The following is an 18,766-nucleotide window of genomic DNA, read 5'->3' as shown; positions in this document are numbered from 1 at the left end:
GTGAGCCCCCTGCAGCACCGCACTCAGGAAGGGGGGGCTTCCCCTGCGAGGAGGGGCAAAGCCCAGGGGCCCCTCCGCCCGCTGCTGTTCTGCAAGCAGGAGCCAGCGCAGGAGCGTGGGAGCGCAGGGAGAGGAGAGAGGAGGCCTAGGGACCGAAAAGGGGAGGAGCCACAGAACAAAAACCCTCTCCGTGTCCACGCAACGTACCTGCCCGTGAAGAACGTCCCCGAGCCAAGAGTCAACTGCACTTCTAAACACAAGCCACGAACAATGGGGAGTGAACTGAAAAAGTCAATACCGTTTAAACCGCAATGAAAACAGGAAACGGATACAGATTCGACAAACTACACGCAAGACCCGCCGGCTAAAGACGACGGGGCGGCGCTCAGAGGCAGCCTGGGCCCGGGGAGAGGGGCCCCGCCGTCTTCAGGGGTCGGGGGACAGCACGGCAGGGGTGTCGTCCGCTCTCCCCAGGCTGACCGCCAGGTGGAGTGACACCCGATCGGCGCCGCAGCTGGGGCATTTTCAGAAACCGGAACTTTGACTTGAAGACGTACAGGGACGAGTAAGACACACCCGAAACTGCTTTGAAGAAGAACGAGATCGGACAACGTCCGGCACACGACGCCGACACCAACTGTGAATCGGTAGGGACGAGGACAGGTCCTTCTTTCCTCTCCCGTGTGTGTGCCGCCGCCCTGCCGACCTGGAGGCGACCTTCACCCACGTCGGGCGTGTGCGGAACGGGTCAGCCCCAGCTGCGGCCCTTCCCAGACTTCCCGGCCAGGTGGCCTCGGGAGAGCCAGCTCCTCCCCGAGCTGCCATCTTCCCTCTGTGACGTGGACGCGGGGACGCCCACCTCCCCGACGGTCGGGGGACGGAGAACGCAAGGTAACGAGGGTCAGGCACAGCCCAGGACGGCGAAGACCGGTGGAGAGTGGCTCCCTGCAATCCGCCGCCCTCCTGTCCTGTCCTGTCCTCTCCAGGCCCTGGAGGCCACGCGGAGCCCCTGGTTCAGGGCTTGCTCGGTGCCTTGGGGCGGTTGGGGGGGTGGGCGTCACCTCGCTCTGCAGGCGCCCAGGTCTGGGGGTCTGGTGGACGGACGGGGGGGCCGGGGGGGACCGCTCCCCGTGCGACACTGCCCGCCCAGCCCAGAGCTTCCTGGAGGCAGGGAGGAGCGGAGCCCGCCGGCAGAGAGCCTGCGCGCCCGCGGCCCTCGCCCCAGAGACCCCGTCACGGCCCAGGCGAACATTTAGGAGCTCTTACTAATGCTTTAGAAATGCGGATAACCAAATGTTTTCTCCGTTTCTTTTTAAATGTAAAATATTTCTCTTTCATTAGAAGGTAATGTTCTGAGACCAGAATAAATCATCACAGCACAAAAATACCTGTTGTAAGAAGAGGAATGATAGAGAAGTGAAACCAGGGAAAAATTACAGCTTTGGTGTGCTCAGAATCATGATTTATGGCCTAATCTGTCTTCGGGGCCTCCGCAGGAACGCGGCATCTGTCTCTCCGCGGCGCGCGTGCGGGGAGGAGCGGAGTCCCGTCCGGTGGCCTGCTCCGGGGCGGAGGGGCGTGCCCCTCACGGCGGGCTTCCCTGCGAACGCCACGGTCGAGCTGTTTCTTCCGGTCGCTTCCGCCACTAGTCGGACGACCACTAACAGGCACAGAGCCCAGACCCGGACGCCGCCTCCGCACAGCACCTGAGCTGCCCAGGCCCCAGGGGACCGCGGGTCCCGGTGGGGATGCAGCGGACGGGGCGTCGGCCGGAGGAAAGGCCTGCGGGGGCACTGGGCGCTCAGGGGGGCGCAGCTCACGCTCTCAGGGCTTCTCCCCTCGAACCCCACAGCATGTGGACTTCCAGAAGCGTTCTGAGAGGAGTTCTGGAGTAAATCGGAGATGTTTCCTGTTTCGGCTTGGGGACTCGCAGTGGACATTTGACCGGCAGGTGCCCAGCCGGCCGCTGGGGCAGAAGGAGCCTCTCCTCGCACCCCGGGAGGCCCCCCGGCCGGCCCAGTGCTGGAGGGGGGCAGCTGGATTCCTGGGTGGGGGTGTCCCGTTTCTTCAGAACGCCAGGCACAGAGCGGTCCGGGAGGCGCTGCCGAGAGAGCGCATTAACTGGGCTGGGCGGCGTGCGGTGAGTCCGCGCAGGGAGAACGCGGGAGGGGCCCCGCGGCGAGGCCAGACCCGGTCACCGTCTTGGGGGTGAAGGGCCTGACAGGACAGCGGGGCCGGTCCGTGGCAGGTGCAGTGGCTTCCGGTGACTTCGGGGGTCCACAGTGCGCCGCGCCACACTGCAGCAGGACAACCCCGGCCCCTCGGTGCCCGTCTCCACCGGGGGCAGCAGCTCTGCGCCCCTCTGCCCCGCGCAGAGCGCCACCGCGCCGGCGACGGGGCGAGGTGGCCGCAGTTCAGCATGACAGGGGCTACTAACCGCGATATCTGTCATGGGAAGTGCTCCCAAATTTATTGTTCTTATTAAACAGACTAATTAAAGCAAACACGAGGCGCCGGGTTTTCAGGTTTGTTCGGCTTCCAGGGCGTAATGAAGAATCACCTGCAGACGCGCGGGTCCCTCCGGCCTGCCTTGCATGTTAAGCGTTCCTGCCTGTCATGGCGAACACAGGCTGCCCGCGCTCATTTATCAGGGAAGACTGACAGATGGACCCCGGGACGGCGGCAGACAGCCGATCAATAAGGGATGATAATAACAGCATGTAATATCAAGGAACATTAGGTCTCGGGCAGGATCTGGGGGGAGACGTGGCCAGTTAGAAGCCTTGTCATCTGCAAAAGGTCAAGGCCTGGGAACAAGGAAAGTGCCCCAGCAAATAAGATCACACCCGAGGGTCGGGGGAGGGAGGGGGAGGGGTTTCAGATTCTGTGGGAGAGTCGCTTCCCGGGGCATGGTTCCGGGCGGCCGCGTGCGGTTGTGTCGGGAGGGGTCTGTTTGGTGCCAAGGTTGCGGGCAACGAGGAGCGTCTGCGGACGCCCAGCTCTTCCCGGGGCCGAGCCTGCACCCTCGGGAAAACGAGAGGGGGGGCGGGGGGCAGGCACTGTAAGGAGCCCGCAGGTGCCGGGGCGGGGCCTTGGCACGAGGGTGAGATTGAGACCCACTGGTTTTACGGCACCCGCCCGGCTGTTTCGGGGGGAGAAGCTTTACGGATCGAGTAAATTGTGTGCTCGTGTAACCGAAAGAGAAAACCGTGGAAACAGCAAGTGGCAGATCTCATTACCGCTAATCGCCTCCCATCACCACCAACAACACTGGGAGCCGCCGTTGCCGGTGAAAGACAGTCTCAGGACCACACAGGACGCCGAAGATGCAAAACAGACTGCCATTCCGCATGGGGAAGGCCCAGCCCCGCACGCCCCCCCTCCCTCCGCCCCGACCCGGAGGACGAGGGGAAGGGCGTGGTCGCGGTCGCCTGGCCTCGGTGACCGGAGACAAGCAGTGGGCCCGCGCCCCGTCCCCCCTTCACCAGATCACTGTCGCGTCGGGATAGGCGGCCAGTTTGAACTGCGTAGGGGGCCGGATGCTCGGTGTTTGCTTCCAGCTGCCCCCGCCACGCTCGGCGAACCCTGCCCCTAGCGAAGGCCCCGCAGCGAGGCGGGGAGGCCGGCTTACCTCCCTGCAAGGTGTACTCGGTCACCGCCCTGCTGAAGACGCCCAGGCCGGCCCCGTTGTAGGCGGCCACCTGGATCTCGTACTGCGTCCAGATGATCAGCTCGGTCACCAGGCAGTAGTTCACCTCGGGGCTGGTGATGTTCCGCTGCTGGTGCTCCCCGGGCAGGCCGGCCAGGCGGTACCTGCGCGGGACCACAGGGAGGGACTCGCACAGAGGAGACAGGCCTGCCGCCGCCCTTCCTCGAGGTGGGGGGAAGGGGCGGACACACTCCTGAGGCCGGAGGTCAGGCCGGAGGTCAGCCGGGAGGGCACCGTCCCTCCTCCAGCTGTCACCGAGAAGATGAGCTTCAGGAAACACAGCCCCGACCTCTGAACTGTGTTAACGGGTCGGGGGGAATGACGGCTCTCTAAGTGCGCCTTGCCTCAGGAGTGCGGGACCCCAGCCCACGGCGCCCCCGTGCTACCCTCCTTTGAAACAGGGAGGCGCAGCCGGGGGCGCCGGGCCCTGGGGCTGGCAGCCCCCGTGCACCCCGGGGACAGCTGCCCGGGAGCCGCTCAGGCAGATGACGGGCTGCCTGGTGCTGGGGGGACGGTTCCGATGCCTGAGGCGTCGCCAGCAGCAGCAGTGAGCCAGCAGTGACAGGCCAGCGTCCCCAGCACAGACACACACGTGTGACATGCAGCACAGACACACGTGTGACATGCAGCACAGACACACACGTGTGACACGCTGGAGGCACCGTCGTGTAAGTATGTACCGGGGATGAGGTGTCCTCCACACACAAAGATCATGGAGTTGAAGCAGCAACCTTGCGAGATCTCTCGCATTCCCCCACTTCAAACCTCGGGCAGCCCCGTGTCCTTGGGGCGCGGCTCAGCAGGGGCCCGGGCCGGGCACCTGAGGAAGGTGAGTGACCAAGGGCACCGGGTTCTTGCCCCGTCGGAGGCTGGTAGGGGAGTCCCAGGCCATGCGCGATGACTGCACGCGCCCACCGCTGTGCCGTCCATTAGAAGGGACTTGGTGGTGACCCGTCAACACCGCTTCTCCCTTCCCCTCGCGCCGACGAGCCGCGGCGGTGGTGACCGCGTCCGACGCGCTGTTCAGGTCGGCAGTGTTCCGGCCCAGGGGACGCCTGCCCTGGAGCCCCGCCGCGCCCGGTCTGTCTGTTCTGCTGGTCAAGGCCCAGCCGCCCACGTGAGGCACGGGGGAGGCAGCCGGCCTCTCAGGGCCCCGTCTGGCCTGGGGCGGTGTGAGTGTCGCCCGCCTTGTAGTTCAAAGTAACTTGGCTTCATTTCCCACATGGAAAAACTGAGACTGTGCGTAAAAAGCCAGGTTTCCCAGTTTCTTTGGAACGTGAGGAGATGTGGCAATACTGAACAGCATGCTTCCATGCTGACAGCTGGCTAATAATTTAATCAGCTGCGTTATTCTTCATTAGAAACTGTGACAGTCCATCACGCGTGCCCCGGTACAGACTCAGGACGCGAGGATTCACAAGGAACCGCGCACCTGCCCCCCGACCCATCAGACTCCCCTCCGAGCCCTCGTCAGGACGCAGCCACCGATTCCGGGGTTTTGCGTGCACATGTGTTCTGGCGGGACACGCGGAAGCCGTCCCCGCCAGGCTGCCTGCGTCCCCCCTCCCCACCCCGCTCTCTCCGGGGTCCGGCGCAAGCCCACCGCCCCCCGGGCTCTCCCGACCCGCCCGACCCGCCTGCTGACCCCGGGGCTCCTCTGCACATGCGTGTCTGCGCCCCCGGCAGAGCGGACGGCCCAGAGACGGCCCCCCACAGGGACTTGCCTGAGGATGTACCCACGCAGCACCCCGTTGTGCTCTGTCTCGGGGGGCGGCTGCCACTGCACCATGATGGACTGGTTGGTGCGCCCGCTGGCCACGATGTTCTTCGGGGGCGCGCTGGGCGGCTCCTCGGGCAGCATCAACCTGAAGACAACAGACGCGGAGGAGAGCGAGGTCAGCGCCAGGGAAGCAGGGTGCTCACGTGCGCGCTTCTCGCCGGGTCCTGAGCCCAGCTACCTACTGGGATCCGGTGGTGGGTGAAGAGAAGCACACAGCCAATCAGACGGAAGGGACAGGCGGGAAATAACGACAGCAAACCAGCGCAATGGAAAACCCGCTAGGCAAGCGGCAGGCGGGCCCAGGCGGGGGGAGGGGGGGCCCTACGCTGTCGGAGCAGCCTGGCCTCGGCTCTTCAAAAGCCTTGGGAGCTCCGGCGAGGTGGCCTGCGGGCCCAGGCCTGGGGCGCCTCCCAAACGGTTCTCCTCGGTGGCTCTTCCCAGCTTCCCATGTCACCCCCCCCCCCCACACACACTCATTTTGACAAAGGCCCTTGGTGTACTATTCTCCGACCCCGCCCACTGGGAGCTCAGGCTGGCCGGGGAGGGCACGCTGACTCGAACCGCCCTGCACCCCGGGGACGGGGCAGCGGCCAGGCGGCCGGGGAGCACGACACTGCCACGGCGGCCCTGCAGCCGTCTGTCTGCCCCGGCCCCTGCCGGGCGTGCACTTGTGGGGACGCAGTGCCCGCCGCCGTCTGGCTAGCGGTCAGGGAGGAGCGGGCACTCAGCACCGGGAGTGCAACCCTGCGCTCACGCAGAGGGCTGCGCTCTGAGCAGCGGCGTGTCTACAGTGCTTTGCGGGAGCGAGTGCGGAGCCCGGCCGGCCCAGCTGCAGGGTCTGCCTGCGTCAGTCTTCCCCGCGCAGGTCCGAGCCACAGCGGCTGCGGGCTCGTTTCCTGGCCCACGTCCCCACCTCCCTCTGGGCCCCGGCTGCTTCCAGGCCACGCTGCGGCCCGTCGCCGCCGGGGGAGGGGCGCGCCCACGCACCTGCTCGTCTCCGAGCTGTACTGGCCCTTGCCCACTTGGTTCACGGCGCACACCCGGAACTGGTAGGTGCGAGCGGGAGTCAGGCCGCGCACCGTGACACTGGTCATCTCGGGGCCGACGTTGGACAGGTGCACTTTCCACGGTGAGTCTGAAACAGTGAACAACACACACGCACACCCAGGTGAGCACACGTCTGACAAAAGACACGGGGATGCGCCGTGCATCCCCAAGAATCATCTCACGTGCCCAGAGCAGCAGCTCCGAGGCGTGCCGCGCCGGTCCCATTTGACAGAGATGGAAACTGAGGCTCAGGGTCCCATGGCTGGTGACCAGGGCGCCTGGCACTGTGGGCGGGCTTCCCGTCAGCCCGTGCGGCCGTGGACGAGTGAGGGCACTTCTGTGCCGCCTGCACAGGGCCGGGTGCGCGGGCCCCTGCGCTCCTCCGCCCCGCGCGCGAGGAACCGAGAGGAGCTCCCTGCCAGCGCGCTCGGTCAGCAGGCTGCGGACTCCCTGCCCAGAGCAGGATGCTGCCCGGCGATAAATAAAAACCATATTCATTAACATTTTAATAAAGGAGGAAATGAGCGCGATGGAGACAGATGGGGCGTGAGTTCCGCAGCCCATCTGCGTGGCGGCCCATGCTGCCGCTGCCGCCGCGCTCCTGAGCGGTTTTGGCCGGAGACGCAACGAGCCTCCCGGCTGCGTGGAGCGTCTTCCCACCGGCCGCCCGCAGGTGTGCCTGGGCCACTCTGCCAGCCGGGGGGCGGGCTCTGGAAGGTTCCGCCGGCTCCTCTGTGCTCCCGTGGTGTTTCTGCACGGCGCCGGCCCGAGCACGCCCGGAGGCCACCTGGGGTGACTGAGACCTGGCAGGACTGCGAGCCCCCACTGCGAGCCCCCCCGCAGGGCGGCTCTGATGCCGGAACGGCGTTTTCGAGTTCCCAGGGAAAGGTGCCCGAGGAAGGCAAACCGTGTTCCTGTTCTTTGGAGGCGGTGAGAGACTGCCTGTCGCCCATCCTGGAGAAGGTGACACCGAGGTGGTGCCCACCCGGGCGGGCAGAGCATGCTGCGTGCATGCTGGGTGGCACACACAGAGCCGTGGCCTCCGGAACCGGGAGGACTTGCGGTTCGCACCCGGGGGCCCGGCAACACGCCCCTGGCCCCGGGGTGCAGTCGCAGACTGCCCCGCAGGGAGAGGGGACTTGGCCCGGCCGGCCTCCCGCAGAGCCGCCCGCTGTGGAGTCCGGCTGTGAGCTGGGCTCCACAGAAAGTCGCGCCGCTCTGAGGCCGGGTGCCAGTTGGTGCTGCGAGGGCTGAACCTTTCCAACTATTTCAGATGAAGCTGCTTCCGAAAACGGCTTTCTGGGAACGCAGTCCTCACCGCCAGCTGGGCATTTCAGTGTTCTTGGCTCCGGCTCGCCTGCGATGCAGGTGATCGGCCGCGGACGCGGCGGCCCTCCCGACACGTCTCCTAAAAAGTGCAGCGTGGGCAGGCCCGGCTCACCGCGGACGACGCAGGCCAACCTGTCTTCCCACTCTGGCAGCCGAGGCCTCCCTCCCGGAGAAGAGGACAGAGCGTCCCCGGCGTGGGGGTCGCTGGTGCGGTTGGAGGAACCAGGGCCCCCGCGCTCAGGGCGGGTGTAAGTGGAGACGCGGTCCCCATTCTGAAGACGACAGATACGGACGGAGCAGGGAAATCAGAGACCAGAGCTGACTGGGGCCCTGGAGCGGTCAGGACATCGGGGACATTTAAATACCCACAGAGCAGCTGGTCGTAGGAAGGGTTGCTGTTAATTGTGTTAGGTTTCAGGTCGGTGTTTCGAGCTGTTTGCCGAATCCCTTAACGGTGAAACGACAATACCAAGGACTTCCTTTAAAGCGCTCCGGCGGAGGAGAGCAGGATGGTGGTGAGACGCGGTGAAGTGCCCGTGGGACCGAGCTGTGTCCCCAGGAGCACTCGGACCCTCGGGCGCACCCGGCGCTTTCTCTGGTCCAGGGTGCTCGGGGGGTGGCTGACCTGCCGAAGCACTGCCGGCACTGAGCGTAACCATCTCAGACGGTCCCTGCGGTAGACGAGACACGTGATGTGGCTGGCGCTTGACCTTGGGCTTTTAGAAAAAGAATATGAGTGAGCATGAACATTCTTTTGTTGCCGGCATGTGACAGAGGAAGTTGCGTGCAGGAGCCGCGATGCAAACGTCCTTCTCTAATTCCACTTCCACTGCTGTTCTGGCCACAACCGTCTCCACAGGTATGCTTCCTTTCCAGCGCAGACCGCACGCGGGGGCGGGGAAGTGTGCTGTGCTGTGCAGCGGCGGCCTCGGGCGGCTCCGGCCGGGAAGGAGCTGGGGTGAGCAGCTGCTGGGCTGCGGTATGAGAGGACCCTGAGCCGGTGGCAGGGACAGCCGTCGTGGGGCTTGGAGACCCTCCTCACGGAGGGACCGGGACTGTCCCGACTCGGTCTTGGCGACGCCCCAGGGCCCGTGTCCGCCTGTCAGGGAGGCCGTGAGGGCGCAGAAGACGCAGGCGTGCCCTTCTGGTTTGACACAGATGGAGTGCGGCGTTAACTTGACTTACGGAAGACAGTGTCCCCAAGGGAGGGGAGACACCGATTTCAAGCCCGAGGCCGGGAACCTGGAGCCCGGCGGAGGCCGAGTTCCGCCGAAGTCAGCTCTGACCCCTGCTCGGGGGCGGGGCCTCGGGAGCGCACGTCGCGGCGAGGGGAGAGCCCGCGGGACGGCCACGGAGGGGACTCTCCCGCCGACCTGCGGGGCCTGCCGAAGGGAATGTTTACTTATCTTGGGAGTAATTTGCCTAGAAATTAGAAGTGTCCTTACGCATATTTAAAACATCCTAAGAACCAGTAATGCGAGGATGTCTTAGAAGACGAAAAAGTGCTGCCTCGGATGATAGCATCTTCACGTGCGTGCGGCTCAGGAGCAGGCGGCACAGACCCGGGGAGGCGGAGGCGGAGGGGCGCTGGCCTCCGGAGGAGGAGGCCGGGCCGGAGAGCCGCGATGGGGGCCTCCTGAGACACGGAGGACGTTCTGTGCCTGCGTCTGCGTGCGGCCCGAGGACTGAGCTGCACGGGGTGTCTGCACTCGTCTGAACTCCCCCCGGACCTCCGCGCTTCCTGCGTGCGCACTGCACCTCCGCGCGCGGCGCCGGCCGACACCGCGCCCACGGCGACATCCCAGGAGACGTCCCCCTGAGATCAGGGAGCGAACAGCAGGAAGCGCTACCGCACTGGTCGTTTTTTTTTTTTTAAATTTTTTAAAAAAAATTTTATTTATTTTTAGAGAGGGAAGGGAGGGAGAGAGAGAAACATCAATGTGCGGTTGCTGGGGGCCGTGGCCTGCAACCCAGGCATGTTCCCTGACTGGGAATCGAACCTGTGACACTTTGGTTCGCAGCCCGCACTCCATCCACGGAGCTACGCCAGCCAGGGTCGCACTGGTCGTTTTAAAACTATTCTGAGCAGCCCAGTGAGACATCGAGCAAAAAGAAAACAACAGTTATCAGGAGAAGGCACCGTGGCCCGTCTCGAAAACACGAGGACAGCCGGGCCACCGTCGGAACAACGAGAGGACACGGTCCGGAGGTGACAGGGAAGCGCACCCCGGACACTGTGGCGACGAGACAACACCTTTGCCAGAGGCGTGCAGGACCTCTGCGCACACACCTGCAGACGTCGCTGAGCGACGCAGAGAAACAGCGGAAGCAATGGAGAAGCGTTTTACTTTCTGGACGAAGAGACAGAATTACCAAGAAGTCAGCTCTCCTTAAAATTACCACAGGCTTAACATGATTAAAAAGCCAGTGAGACGATTTTTGAAACTTGACAAAATAATTCCAATTCTTTTCTGAGAGAATAAACAGGTGACAAGAACAAAATTCCGAAAGACGAGGGGACTGGCTCCATCAGTTACTACAATGCATGCCGGAACGAAAACTATTAAAATCCTCCAACGCCGGCAGGAAGCCAGATGGAGGGATGGGTGGGTCCAGACAGACTCCAAACAGACTTTTACGTGAGCAGGTCCTCTCCGCACGAGAAACAGGAAACATTCGTAACTAAATGGAACGTTCAATCGACTATGTCGGGACGGTGGAGGTCCTTTGGAAACAAGAAGAAGTCGTGTGTCAGAATCCTTAACACATGTGTGCGGTCCAGGTGATTTGAAAAGTTAAATGTATTAAAAGGTAAAGCTTGAACAGCAACAAGAAAACTTGTAAGAATACGTATTTTATGTTCTATTGTGTTGAAATGTCCAAACATGAAAGCAATAAAGGAAAGTGTAAAGGAAAAGACCAATAGATTTAAGTACACAAAAATCAAGCACTTTGGCCTGCCAAGAAAGTAATACACAAAAAATTAAGCGCAAAAAGCAAGTTGAAAACACAGTTGTCACAAATGGCAGAAAAGCCCCGAGGCCCCGGCGGAGAAGCGGGGGAAGGAGGTTGACAGATCGCGGCGGGGCGGCGGCGGCGGAGGCCGGCCTGCCGGGGAGCCGCTCGGCAGCTCCGGGAGCCGGAGCCGGGGACTCGCGGTGCGGAACGGCTACGGCCCTGAGCGGAGGGCTCGCCCGTGAATCTCCCGGATGAAAACACGGGAGAACGTCCTCGCGAACTGGGCGCAGGAGAAATCACCGCTTCCTTCCGACGTGTTCATCCCCGGTGGTGTCCCGCCGGGGTTCGGCCCCCTCCCCCCAGAGGAGCGGACCCAAGACGGAGGGCGGGGGAGGGGAGAGCTTGCGCAGACGCAGGACCGGGCGGCGGCACGGGACACCGGGGCTCGGGGAACCGGGACAACGCCCCGCTGCAGAAGTGCGGCAGGCAGGCAGGCAGGCAGGCAGGCGCGGCGGGGCGGGGCTGGGGGTGACCCTGGAGAGGCGGCGCGGTCAGCTGGGGGTGGCGCTGCGGCCCGCTCGCTCGGGAGCCTAGAATCTATCTACTCGCAAGCAGGGAGACCTCCCACGTGGGAGGAATCGCGGCCAGCAGTCTGGCGAGCCGGCTGGCTAGCGACCTGGCTGCGGCCAGGTGGGGAGCACAGGCGCGCTCGGGGGCGGCTCTGCGGGAGCCGAGGCTCGCTGCCCAGCTGCGCCGCGGCGCCGTCTCCGGGGAGGCCCCGAAGGCTGCGGACAGCGAGGATGTTCTCTCGCTCGGTCGGACGTGCGTGAGCACCAAGAGCTCCTGCCGGCCGGGGGTGGAAGGCGGGCCTGGCACCCAGGAGGTGACCAGGGACGAGGACGGTGGGGAGACCAGAGTCCTGAGCGGGAACGACCCCGGGGCCAAGAGTTCAGGGGCAGGGCTGGAGATGAGGTCGGTCCTCAGACGAGTGGGAGAGGGCTGCGGGAGAGGACCAAGAGTTCAGAAAGAAGAGGGACGGGGTTCCAGCCAAGGGAACAAAGAGTCTGCATTCCAGCTCCAGCTCCAGCTCTGGGCTCCGCTGCCTGAAAGCTCTGACAGGGCCTTTGCCACGGCCGGTCTGACGGGGGTGGGGGCAGGAAGTACCCGCCTCTGCTGCTAAAGCCCGTCCCTCTGGCCCCTGAAGGAGCCACGGTTCCCAGGAACGTGGGGCCTAGGCAGCCCCCCAGGGGGTTGGCCACGAGGGCAGCCCCAGGAGCTGGACGAAGGGGCTGCTGGACGGAGCTCTCCAGAACCAGCCCCGTGCCCCGCGCTGAGTTCGGGCCAAGTACAATTGCCATCTCCGCGGCGTCCTTGCTGCTGAGCTGCTCTTTCCGACCGTAATCAGCTAGCTAGCGTGCTCAGCGGCTTCTTTGGGGCTCTGATTCCTAATAAAAATAAAGATCAGGTCACTGGCCCGGAAGACAGCGCTGGCCTTTCTCGACGCCGCGGCAGGAAGACAGGCACGCAGCCGACCGGCCCACAGCGGCACAGCCTGCCCCGGTGGGGACGCAGGCTCGCTCGCAGCAGCTGAAACCGGGGGCACCAAGAGCGGGCCCCTCGCCCTGCCTCGGGTCTTGGTGCCGTGACACGAGCACTGGGTGTGCAGTCGGGTCTGGGCCCCGCCGCGCCGGGGGCCCTGCAGGGGACGCCCGTGACGCCCTCAGTCACTTCCGCAGTGACGCGAAGCGACCGGACGCCTGCGGGGCCGTCCAGCGCGTGCCCGGCACTCTGCTGGCTGCCACGGGGCGGAGCGCTGACCCCAGGGCCCTGCCGGCCTTGGGGCGCGTGGTCTTGCGGGGGGACACGTGCACACCCCAGTCCCTGTTACACAGCGCACTCAGCACTCCAAGGGGAGCGTGCACGCGGCTCAGGGACCTCCGGGAGGGAAAGCGGATTCTGCGTGGGCGCCACGGGCTGGCGGGTCCGGGAGACTCCGTCTTTGGGTGGAGAATCCGTCTTTGGGCCGCCCCAGCAGTGTCCCGGCCCGCTCTCCCGGGGCGTCGTCACGGTACCGCCGAGCATGCCTGCAGCCTCGCGCCCTGGCTGTGCTTCCGTCGCGTGTCACGTCCCCTCGAAGGCTCTCACGGACTGGTCTGCACGGGCGTGTCTGCCTTCGGTCCCTCGGTCACTGTGCTCCCACAGCGTTTGGTCCCCACCTCGGTGAGCACCGCGACCGGGCTGGACATGCTGACCTGTGACCACCTCTGTGCCGCTAATGAGCCGAGACCGGCCATCTCGTCTGGTGCAGGGCAGACGCCCAGGCGGGACTCAGCACCGTGCGGACGGACAGGCGGATGGAAGGAGCAGACCACCCCCCCCACCCCCCGTCAGGCACGGCGTCCGACGGGCAGGGCCACCCGATTGAACTGCTCGTCACGAAGGCAGTGGCGTGGGGCTGAGAGACGGCGCCCTGTCTGTGGGAGCCGGGGCACCGCACGCCCTCCCGGGAGGGGCCTGCGACCAGAGCTGCAGTCCGAGCAACCGGTGACTCCGACTCGGAGCCGGAGAGGTCCACATTCCAGCCCTTGCCCAGTGCCTGCTGAGTGCTGGGGACTGGGGACTCCAGGACGGGCGGGCACGGTCCCCGTCTCAGCCGGCAGGTGCCCCCTATGCCCTCGGGAAAGGCTTGCCTTCTTAGAAAGGGCGTTCCCATGACAACGCCCACCCTCCCCTGACGGGAGTCGCTGTGCTAATTCTGGCCCAAGCGTCTGCACACAGCCGGGTTTCCACCCAACCCCGCCCTCCTGCTGAGGACAGGGACCGGCCGGCCCTCACCGGTGACCTCGGGGAAGGGCAGCAGGGGCTCCGAGGCGGCCAGCTCACGCCGGAGTGGCTCCCTGCAGCCCCCACCCAGCGGACAGCCGCGCACCTGGGCCTGGCCCGCAGTCTCAGCGGAGCCTCTGCCAGGGGTGGGGAGAGGTGTGTGTCCCGAGGAGGTTCTCATAGGTGCAGAGCAGCACCCGGGACACACTCGGGGCTCTGGCCTGCAGGCAGGCTGGCCTCTGGGGGAGGGGCACTGGCGGAGCCCCACCCTTGGGTGTCCTGAGACAGCAGTGCCGCAGGGAGAGGCGCACCACCGGCCCGGTTTAGCCCTGCCTCGGTGGGAGGCGCCCAGGATGGGTGTGGGGTAATGGGCGAGACGACCAGGGAAGGCCCAGCTTGGGTGGGGACCGTTACACTGAGTGGTGTACCCAAGGGCGTGGGCTCTGGGAGGCGAGAGGCAACCGCCGGGAGTGACCGTCCAGCCCCGTGCGCACGCCAGGCAAGGGACGGCGCTGAGACGGCAGCCTGGCCCAGAGCCACCGCCACAGAGCACAGGCCGCGGGAAGAGCGGAGCAGCGGCAGGCGCAGTGCACGGGGCCCCGAGGCCGCTCTGTCCTGAGCCCTGGGTCCATGGACCCAGGTGGGCCTGGACGCAGTGGATGCGGAGGCTGTGTCCCCACTACGTTGCATGAAGATCCGTGCAAAACCGGTGTAGGAGCAGTCGGGCCAGGACAAAGGCAGAGAGGTTGCTACGGCTGTCCTGGTGAGAGCGTGCTGGCCTGGAGATGTGGAGGGGGTGGGGTCCCGCTGTGTCCCCGAGCAGGGACTGGTGGGCCTGGACGCGGTGGAGGCGGGTGTGGCGCTGGGGGAGGGCACCGGAGCCGAGGACGCCCCCTGGGCTTCCGGCGTGAGCGGTGGTGCAGACCTGCCGTGGCCCGGTGACGGGCTGCATGGCGAGGTGGGAGCAGAGTTGGGGTGAAAAGCAGGCACAGACACAGTCAGAAGTCGCTCGGTGGAGAGGTGTCCGAGCCAGCCCGACGGAGGGGTCAGGGTTCAGGAGACGAGGCCAGAGGTCTGGTGGCCCGAGGGCACAGGGGTGCATGGGAGCTCCTGGGAGGAGGTACCGGGGGGCAGAGGGGAGTGACCGGGTAGACACCGAGGGGCTTGCTCGGTGGCCGCCATGGAAGAGGACAGGACAGTGGCCAGTGGGGCTGGAGGGAAGCTGAGAAGGTCTGTGTGGCTGCTGCCGGGTGGTGCGAGAGGATGGGCCCCGGAGCACTGGACAGTGCGCTGCACCGCGGACACGCACAGACACGGACACACACAGACACGGACACGCGCAGACACGGACACGCGCAGACACGGACACACACAGACACGGACACGCACAGACACGGACACACACAGACACGGACATGTGCAGATACAGACACACACAGACATGGACACGCACAGACATGGGCACACACAGACACGGACATGTGCAGACACAGACATGTGCAGACACGGACACGCACAGACACGGACACGCTCCTGCTGTGCTCCACGCTCGAATCAGCTCCAAGCAGAGGCATGGGGAGCTCGCCCCGGGGGCAGTGCCGACCCCAGCCCCCTGCTCAGGGCCGCCTGCAGGCACGGCCCCCCGTGGGCCGTGCCCCGATCCGGGCCCTCATGGGAGGCCCTCAGCCCTGCCTCTTGCCCCCACCGGCTCCCACCTGCCTGCTCTCACCCCTAAAGCCAGAGCTGAGGTTCTCACCCACAGCCCCGCAAAGCACCACGGGGCTCACCAGCTCCTTGGGTCTGGGCCGGAAGGAAAGGCTGAGGACTTGAAGGCACAGAGGGGACCCGGTGACCGCCCGGCCCGCCCGGCCCGCCCGGCCCGGCCACTCACTGTTCTCGGACAGCTCCACGATGTAGTGCAGCACGGGGCTGTTCCCGTCGAAGGGGCGGACCCAGGACAGCCGCACCGCGTGGCTGCGGGAGGCGTTCAGGCTGGCCAGCAGGTTCTGCGGGGCGTGCGGCAGCTCACTGGGCCGCGCGGGGGCGAGAAGAGCAGAGGGGAGCTCGCGTCAGCGTGGACGGTCAGCCAGTGCCCGCACCGCGTCGCCCTGGCGCGCAGCTCGGGGGAAACGGGGATCGTAAGATGCACCCCCCCCGCAAACACTGCCTCTGCCTCCCCCAGGTAGTCCTGTCCTCGGGACAGGGTTTGCCCCCGTGCCCGGCAGGAGCTGAAATGCCAGCGGCACCGTCAGGGAAATTGGGCGGGAGCCCCGGTGTTCGCCCTGGATAGTGTTTAACTGGTTTGTCCTGCACCCGGAAGCAGTGCGCGGGCCCGCGGCAGCCAGATGGCCAGGGGAGGGCCAGTGGGGGGGGGGGGGGGGGGGCTGCGACTGCTCTCGAGTCTCCGATGCCAGGCGTCTGGAGTCTCCAGCTAAAATGCGCACGTGTGTTCTTCGACGGCACGTGGGTGCCTGGCCAGTGACAGCGAGAGGTCATCCTGGTGACGCCTCCCGCTGGACGCTGGAGGGTCAGGAGAGACACTGACAGGAAGACGTGGCAGGGACGCTGTCACACCCCACGGAGGAGTGACGGACCCCTTGGTGAGGCCACGCGGTGGACACGTGGCGAAGGAGGTGGACTCGGGTTGTTAACACACGGGGGGGGGGCCCTGGGGACGGGGCTTCCAACCCGAGAGCCTGCTGTCCCCCCCCGGGGACCTGCCACCTTCGCTCATGGGCAGCCTGAGGCCTGTTTTTAGCCTCCACTTGGACCGAGCCTGGGAGCAGGACCCTGTCTCGTGGCCGTGAGTGGCGGCTTCTCGAGGGTGAACGCTCCCAGGCACCCCCGCTGGGGAGCGCGGACGCCCACTGCGACCAGTCTCGCCCACTAACGAGTTCCGGTCTCCCTACGCCACGATGGCCGCTGACCCGCAGAGGCGAGCACAGAAGCCGTAATTATCCTTGATGTTAAATGCTCTCATTGCCCTCTGAAATTGATGAAGCTGCTCTGCGCTGGGGCTGCCCGAGAAACATCTCTCTCTGACCGAGCACGCTGTTTACAGACAAACACTTCTCAGGTGGACTGCGGCTTCAGACCCGTACGAGAAAGAATAAAGCGGAAAGCCTGGAACGCTGGCTTATTTCCTCTCATTGTGGAATGAGGTCTAAGGTAGAAGAGGCATTGTTACAAAGACCAGGGTGAGGCCTGGCCACAGAGTGACAGCCGGTGGGGAGAGGGCAGCTGGGTCGGCGGTGGCAGGAGCCAGGCGGCGCGGCCGGCACGCATGCCAGGGTCCCAGCGAGGGTGTGGGGGCCGCTCTCGTCCCTGAGCTGGAGGAACCTGATGGGAGGCGGCCCACAAAGGGCCGGGCTGCTCTTGGACCCCGGGGCGTGCACCCTGCAGCCCACAAGGAAGCACACTTCCGCGCACACCTTCCTCGTGGCCTCGGGGGCGGGGGGTTGCTGGAGCCAGTTCTAAACTCTGACGGTGTCCCTTCCCCACCGCGGGAAAGCCCGAGGTTCTCACGCTCAGCGGCGGTCGCGCTGCCCCCAGCCCCAAACGAGGGCGCGAGGCGGTGACGCGTCTGACAGGTGCACAGACAGTCGCCGTCTTCTTGGGGGGGGGGCTGCTTGCACACGGCGGCCACCACCAGCCGGGCGCCCGCCCAGGGGCTTGCTCGTCCAGTCGGGAGCGCGCCCGCGCACCTACGGTCCCTCCGTCCACCCCTGGGGCCAGCCGATTCCTGGAGCCTGCCTCACTCAGGAGGGCGTGAGTCTGTGCATGTGGCTCCTGAGGCCCCTCCCGGAACAGCTCGAAAGCCACCAGCGAGAAGGCGGTGGGCCGGCCACAGGCGGCCACGCTGGGCAGAAGAGGCGGTCACCACGAGTCGGAGGTGGGGGACGAAAGCAAAGGCTTTCAAAGAAGATCGGGGACAGAGGACCGAGCCATGAGAAGGCAGAGGGTGCTGCCTGGGGACAGAGCCGCGCAGGGCTGGGGGCTCGGCCCAGGACGGCCGGGGACACGGTGGCGGTGACGCGGGCCCTGCTGCCTGGCGAGTCCATCCAGGAGGACGGCCCGAGGCCGACGTGACCGTCGCACGCGCGCGCCCGGACTCAGCGTCGGAGGGAACTCGGACCTCCCCCGAGTGCCCCCTCCACACGCTCCGGAAGCCCCCCGGTGACACCTCGTGCTCCGTTTCACCTGTTTCTCGCTGCAGGGGCTTTTTAACAGACACTGGAAACAAACTGTTTCTCTAAGTGATGAGTTCTGGTTATCTGGAAAATTAGGCTTTGTGAAAGACTTGACCAACCCATCAATAACCGATACATGCGGCTCTAATATATTCCGAGTCCATTTCGGAGAATCTTATCTAATGGAAAGAGATTGCATCTGGGCGTCGCGCCGCCAACTCTGAAAGGAGATAAATGATCGGCGGAGCGACTCGGACAGCGACAGGCAGACAGGGTGACGGATGACAGAGAGCAGAGGGAACAATGCCCACGGAGCCCGGCGCTGAGTCACTGTGTAATTTAAGGAGACGTGGGGGGGGGCGGGCCGGGGTGGGGGCCCCGGCGCACCACAGCCGCATCCGAAGGCGGCGGCGGCCACGAGGAAGCGGCGGGCGGGAAGGAGGCACGCAGCGGGGCCCGGGAGAGACGGCTTTGGGGCGGCTCCGGAGACAGCGCCCGGCAGGCGGCGGCGCAGGGGCGGCTCGGCCGAGCGCTGGTCTCTACACGCGCTGGCCCCTTCCAGACGCACAGACGGGAACTCGTGCGGCCGGTCTTCCTCGACTTCCCTCCGCGCCCGGCTCCGGGCAGCGAGTTGCGGATCTCGGGAGGGCAGGGGCAGCGCAGCGGGTCTCCGGTGGCGGAGCCCGTGGCTCCGTAAAGCGCCGGAGCCCCGCCCCTCGGCGTGCTCGGCCCCGCCCCTCGGGGGGGATGGAGACACCCCCACGGCGCCTTCCCGCCGGCCAGCTCCGGGGAGACGCAGCACACACGGCCGGTGACCAGCGTGTCACTTCGACGCGGGTGTCGTTTGCTGAGGGTACACGTCGCAGGGCCCCGTGGGGCTGCAGACGCCCCTCCCCCGCCGCGGGGCGGGGGTGCAGGCAGACCCCGCTG

The 18,766-nt window shown here is 65.6% G+C and overlaps 1 protein-coding gene across 1 annotated transcript in view; it reads right to left on the bottom strand.

Moving 5' to 3' along the window:
• SDK1 (sidekick cell adhesion molecule 1) overlaps nucleotides 1–18,766 on the bottom strand; it is a 287,191-nt gene that overhangs the window by 77,724 nt on the left and 190,701 nt on the right. Inside the window, exons 12-15 of the mRNA XM_045824331.1 lie at nucleotides 15,538–15,674; nucleotides 6,477–6,624; nucleotides 5,434–5,574; nucleotides 3,632–3,813 (exon numbers count right to left, since the gene is read on the bottom strand). Of these exons, the coding sequence (XP_045680287.1) occupies nucleotides 3,632–3,813; nucleotides 5,434–5,574; nucleotides 6,477–6,624; nucleotides 15,538–15,674 (608 nt within the window). The remainder of the gene's footprint in view (nucleotides 1–3,631; nucleotides 3,814–5,433; nucleotides 5,575–6,476; nucleotides 6,625–15,537; nucleotides 15,675–18,766) is intronic.

Source organism: Phyllostomus hastatus, unplaced genomic scaffold (genome assembly GCF_019186645.2).
Source record: "Phyllostomus hastatus isolate PE091 unplaced genomic scaffold, TTU_PhHast_1.1 phas_contig_150, whole genome shotgun sequence".
NCBI lineage: Eukaryota > Metazoa > Chordata > Mammalia > Chiroptera > Phyllostomidae > Phyllostomus > Phyllostomus hastatus.
This window is presented reverse-complemented; position numbering and strand designations above follow the sequence as displayed.